This window comes from Salmo trutta, chromosome 8 (assembly GCF_901001165.1).
Source record: "Salmo trutta chromosome 8, fSalTru1.1, whole genome shotgun sequence".
Taxonomy (NCBI): Eukaryota; Metazoa; Chordata; class Actinopteri; order Salmoniformes; family Salmonidae; genus Salmo; species Salmo trutta.
Window position 1 is genome coordinate 39,107,220 of NC_042964.1, and position 6,000 is coordinate 39,113,219.

At 46.0% G+C, this 6,000-nt stretch overlaps 2 protein-coding genes across 3 annotated transcripts in view; both read right to left on the reverse strand.

The window, feature by feature from the left end:
* LOC115198867 (carbohydrate sulfotransferase 11) overlaps positions 1-6,000 on the reverse strand; it is an 84,080-nt gene that overhangs the window by 13,930 nt on the left and 64,150 nt on the right. Inside the window, exon 1 of one of the 2 annotated variants that reach the window (XM_029761251.1) lies at positions 80-190. The exons of the other annotated variant lie outside the window; for it this stretch is intronic. Coding sequence (XP_029617111.1) covers positions 80-172 — 93 coding nt within the window. The 5' untranslated portion in view covers positions 173-190. Of the gene's footprint in view, positions 1-79; positions 191-6,000 lie in introns of those variants that run through there. 2 annotated transcript variants of the gene reach the window in all.
* Positions 601-2,692, reverse strand: LOC115198866 (zinc finger protein RFP). Its single transcript, XM_029761249.1, has 2 exons — positions 2,556-2,692; positions 601-2,309 (listed from the first exon to the last, which is right to left on the reverse strand). The coding sequence occupies exon 2, from the start codon at positions 2,305-2,307 to the stop codon at positions 667-669; it is 1,641 nt and encodes a 546-aa protein (XP_029617109.1). The 5' UTR covers positions 2,308-2,309; positions 2,556-2,692; the 3' UTR covers positions 601-666.

A 6,000-nucleotide genomic window follows, 5' to 3' on the forward strand; every position in this document is an offset into this window, starting at 1 on the left:
TGAATGCATTCAGTTGTACAACTGACTAGGTATCCCCCTTTCCCTGGGTAATTGAAAATAAAAGAGAAAAAAAGTTCACCATGTGTCTGCCTTGATGTTCATTAAACTCCATGGACCCATGGATGTCCTTGAGTGGCCCAGCCAGAGCCCGGACCTGAACCCGATCGAACATCTCTGGAGAGACCTGAAAATAGCTGTACAGTAATGCTCCCCGTCCAACCTGACAGAGCTTGGGAGGATCTGCAGAGAAGAGAAACTCCCCAAATACAGGTGTGCCAAGCTTGTAGCGTCATACTCAAGAAGACTCGAGGCTGTAATCGCTGCCAAAGGTGCTTCAACAAAGTACTGAGTAAAGGGTCTTAATACTTATGTAAATGTGATATCAGTTTTTTATTTTTAATACATTTACAAAAATGTCTAAAAACCGGTGTTTTGCTTTGTCATTATGGGGTATTGTGTGTAGATTGATGAAGGATTTTACCATTTTTTTAAATCCATTTTAGAATTAGGCTGTAACGTAACAAAATGTGGAAAAGGTCAAGGGGTCTGAAATCTTTGCGAATGCACTGTATGTGTACTAAAGTAGTAGAATGTTAAATATTTGGTCCCATATTCATAGCATGCAATGACTATATCAAGCTTGTGACTACATTTTCAGATTAAAACTCAGTCTGTGTGATTGACAGGAGAAATGATCAGAGGGGCAGAGTTTTCACCACCATAATTACTACACGGAGAGAAGTATGGATATAGTTTCTCAGTGAAGGTGTAGCCAGTGAAAGAGTAGATAAGAGACCTGGCCTCCACATCATAAAAGGAGACCTGCCCCTCCTCATAATCAACAAACACCCCCACCTTCTGGGGCTTTTCTCTCAGGGAAAGGGGGACACCAGGGCCAGCTAGAGCCTTGTACTCATTTCCTTTTCTCAGCCACACAGTCCAGTATCCATTCTTAGGGTTCAGTGTGATATTCCCCTTCCTGTTGACAGACTCTCTGGCCACTCCTAAATCCCAGGCAGTCTTCCCCTTAACTGTCACCTTATAGTAAAATCTCCCTGCAGAGAAGCCCTCCATTCCTAATACACAGGGACATGAAATAAACATCTTTGGGTTGTCAGGGAGATCCTGTTTTGTGTCTCCACGTTTCACTTGTTTTCTATCCTGAGACATGATGAGAGAGGGATATGCTGTATCAGGATCCAGAGTCACATCCACTGCATACTGCTGAATCCTCTTCAGTTTGACTTCAGGCAGCTTCTCCATCTCTTTATTCAGTGTCTCCTCTAGTTGAGATACAGCTCTCCTCACAGTCCCCACACACAGATCACTGTGAACACTGACCTCAGACCAGTCTCTGGTGTCTGGAGGGGTGAACAGGGATGGAAAGCTCTGGAGGAGGTGGAGGTGGTCCTCAGTGTGTGAGAGCTGCTCCAGCTCAGTGCTTCTGCTCTTTAGCTCAGTGATTTCCTGCTCCAGCTCTTTAATGAGCCCTTCAGCCTGAGTCTCTGTTGCTTTCAGCTTCTCCTCAATCACCTCAATGAGCTCAGCCTGGCTTCTCTCAATGGAGCGCACCAGAGCAGTGAAGACCTGTACACTGTCTGATCTCTCTCTCTCTGCCTCTCTCTTGCTGAGATCTACTGAGTGTTTGATCTCCTGAACCTTCTTCAGTCTCTCCTGGATCATCTGCTGCACTTCTGCCTCGGTCTTCCCCAACTGAGCCTTCCTCTCTCCATACTCTTCCTCTAGCGGGACAGTGTCATGAGTCATGTGGTCTGTCTCAGTGCAGAATTGACACACACAAGTCTGGTCACTCCTACAGAACAGCTCTAGAGGTCTGTCGTGCTTCTTACACATCCTGTCTTCCAGGTTCTCCACAGGGTTGATCAGCTTGTGTCTCTTCAAGGCTGGGACTCTCTGATGGGGCTCCAGATGAGTCTCACAGTAAGAGGTCTGACACACCAGGCAGGACTTCAGGGCCTTGAGCTTCATCCCAGTGCAGACATCACAGGACACTTCTACAATCATGGCAGAGCATTGGTCCGGGCTGCTGGTAGCTTTCACTTCAACTGTCTGTCTGAACTGAGCAGCCATCTCAGAAATTAAAGTATTGACGAACAGATCTGGTCTCTTATCAAATTTATTTTTACACATGGGACACTGGCACAGGTCATTGCTATCCCAGTACTTTGTGATACAAGTTCTGCAAGGCCTGTGTCCACATGGACTAGAGACTGGCTCAGTGAACACATCCAGACAGATAGAGCACAGGAACTGCTCTTCAGACAGGAGACTGCTGGAGGCGGCCATATCTAGACAGAGACCAAAAGTGAAACCATAAACCATTTCCTGGAATCAGCCAGCTCTTGATAGTTTCAGCTTTAGAGTTGTCAGCATTGTCTTATCTGATGATATTAACGAATGTTGATACATGATGATACAACATAGATAACCGTAGATTGAAGAGTAACATAGCGTAGAATCTGCATCAATAAAAAAGGAAATATACACAGTAAACACAGTAAAGCTTAACTTTCCATGTCAATCTCTCTACTCACCTGTATGTTTTTGTGGATGATATGTCTGTCCTTTCTGTCCTTGGTGTCAAAGAGTTGGAGAGTCAGCTTGTAGTAGCTATTTAGTAGATTTCTGAAGTGCTGGACAGTTTGGTCCCGTAAACAAGATACTGTACGTCTCTCTACTTCAGTTTCAGTACAACAAAGTGACGTTAGTAATGCTCCTCCCCACCAGATACTGCTGTGTGATTCTCTTCCTGGAACACTTAACCCTTTACATGGCTCAACTGTAACTGATTAAAACAGTATTGAAGAAACCAGGACTAAAGTCACTACAGCTTTTACATGACTTTTCCTAGAATCCCAATATTTGAATAACTGCAGGCCACACACACACACACACACACACACACACACACACACACACACACACACACACACACACAGTGTAGAGGACTGAGGGCAGTCTGTCTCTGACCCCTGCTGCTCCTCTTCACTCCCACAGCCTAGAATTCACAGACCACGCAGGCATGAAGCTGACAGTTTACCAATCACACACACACACACACACACACACACACACACACACACACACACACCTGCACCACTGCAGGGGCATCACTCACATTAGGATCCACCTGATTCTACAGCATCAGCTCACATCATCAGACAGCCAGGAGAGAACACAAAACATTCTGCTGGAAGAGTTAACCTCTCTTTCTCATACTAATCTCACCTGTAACTCCCCCTCCTCTCTTCCCTCTCTCTCTGTATTATAGAACCAGGAACCACCTGTAACTCCCCCTCCTCTCTTCCCTCTCTCTCTGTATTATAGAACCAGGAACCACCTGTAACTCCCCCTCCTCTCTTCCCTCTCTCTGTATTATAGAACCAGGAACCACCTGTAACTCCCCCTCCTCTCTTCCCTCTCTCTCTGTATTATAGAACCAGGAACCACCTGTAACTCCCCCTCCTCTCTTCCCTCTCTCTGTATTATAGAACCAGGAACCACCTGTAACTCCCCTCCTCTCTTCCCTCTCTCTGTATTATAGAACCAGGAACCACCTGTAACTCCCCCTCCTCTCTTCCCTCTCTCTGTATTATAGAACCAGGAACCACCTGTAACTCCCCCTCCTCTCTTCCCTCTCTCTGTATTATAGAACCAGGAACCACCTGTAACTCCTCCTCCTCTCTTCCCTCTCTCTCTGTATTATAGAACCAGGAACCACCTGTAACTCCTCCTCCTCTCTTCCTTCTCTCTCTGTATTATAGAACCAGGAACCACCTGTAACTCCTCCTCCTCTCTTCCCTCTCTCTCTGTATTATAGAACCAGGAACCACCTGTAACTCCTCCTCCTCTCTTCCCTCTCTCTGTATTATAGAACCAGGAACCACCTGTAACTCCTCCTCCTCTCTTCCCTCTCTCTCTGTATTATAGAACCAGGAACCACCTGTAACTCCCCCTCCTCTCTTCCCTCTCTCTCTGTATTATAGAACCAGGAACCACCTGTAACTCCTCCTCCTCTCTTCCCTCTCTCTCTGTATTATAGAACCAGGAACCACCTGTAACTCCCCCTCCTCTCTTCCCTCTCTCTCTGTATTATAGAACCAGGAACCACCTGTAACTCCTCGTCCTCTCTTCCCTCTCTCTGTATTATAGAACCAGGAACCACCTGATATGAACACTGCTCTGTGGCCACACACACTATAAAACCCTGACAAGGTTACTGTTTTATGGGGTAAAATCATATTTTCCACAGAGGGCAGACCAGGCGGTATGAGTTTTCCATGATGCTATTTATGAGGAGCAAGACCAGACAGAGAAATAAATAGTTAAATTTAAGTTAAATAAAAAATTAAAATCTTTAAAAGACCAGACAGAGAGTTGCCTGCAACCCTCTTCCAGAGAAATAGTGTAAGAAGGCTTCAGGTCAGTGAAATCCCATGTGAGAGCAGAGAGGAAAAGATGGGAGAGAGGAAAGAAGAGAGGAGAGAAGAGGAGAGGAAGCTCTGTTGAAAGGGAGCAATGTCTATGGCAGCAGCACAACACAGGAAGTTTCCACTGGCTCTGTCCAGACAACACAGGTACATATACACACACCACCATAGTGGCGCTGGCGCACACACACACACACACACACACACACACACACACACACACACACACACACACACACACACACACACACACACACACACACACACAAGTACTAAGTACTAAGTGAGGTGACACTGACACCACACCCTGAGATGGCCGATTTAGATAAGGGGAGTGTGGGATATCTAATACCTCCACTATCCCATCTCTCCATGCCACACTGACACTAAATACATGTAACCAGATAATAGAGACAGGTTCTCAGGGGAAATAAAACCAGAGAGAGAGAGAAAGAGAGAGAGAAAGTGAGAGGGAGCTCCAGTATTTTTCCACTGCTTCCAGTCTACCAGAGGACCAGAGACATGACAGGTGTACAGTATCTACAGTCTACCAGAGGACCAGAGACATGACAGGTGTATAGTATCTACAGTCTACCAGAGGACCAGAGACATGACAGGTGTACAGTATCTACAGTCTACCAGAGGACCAGAAACATGACAGGTGTACAGTATCTACAGTCTACCAGAGGACCAGAGACATGACAGGTGTACAGTATCTACAGTCTACCAGAGGACCAGAGACATGACAGGTGTACAGTATCTACAGTCTACCAGAGGACCAGAGACATGACAGGTGTATAGTATCTACAGTCTACCAGAGGACCAGAGACATGACAGGTGTTCAGTATCTACAGTCTACCAGAGGACCAGAGACATGACAGGTGTACAGTATCTACAGTCTACCAGAGGACCAGAGACATGACAGGTGTACAGTATCTACAGTCTACCAGAGGACCAGAGACATGACAGGTGTATAGTATCTACAGTCTACCAGAGGACCAGAGACATGACAGGTGTATAGTATCTACAGTCTACCAGAGGACCAGAGACATGACAGGTGTATAGTATCTACAGTCTACCAGAGGACCAGAGACATGACAGGTGTACAGTATCTACAGTCTACCAGAGGACCAGAAACATGACAGGTGTACAGTATCTACAGTCTACCAGAGGACCAGAGACATGACAGGTGTACAGTATCTACAGTCTACCAGAGGACCAGAGACATGACAGGTGTACAGTATCTACAGTCTACCAGAGGACCAGAGACATGACAGGTGTATAGTATCTACAGTCTACCAGAGGACCAGAGACATGACAGGTGTTCAGTATCTACAGTCTACCAGAGGACCAGAGACATGACAGGTGTACAGTATCTACAGTCTACCAGAGGACCAGAGACATGACAGGTGTACAGTATCTACAGTCTACCAGAGGACCAGAGACATGACAGGTGTATAGTATCTACAGTCTACCAGAGGACCAGAGACATGACAGGTGTATAGTATCTACAGTCTACCAGAGGACCAGAGACATGACAGGTGTATAG

What these genes read in the sequence shown, in the direction of transcription:
- LOC115198866 (XM_029761249.1), bottom strand. Translation starts at nt 2,307, where the DNA reads ATGGCCGCCTCCAGCAGTCTCCTGTCTGAAGAGCAGTTCCTGTGCTCT.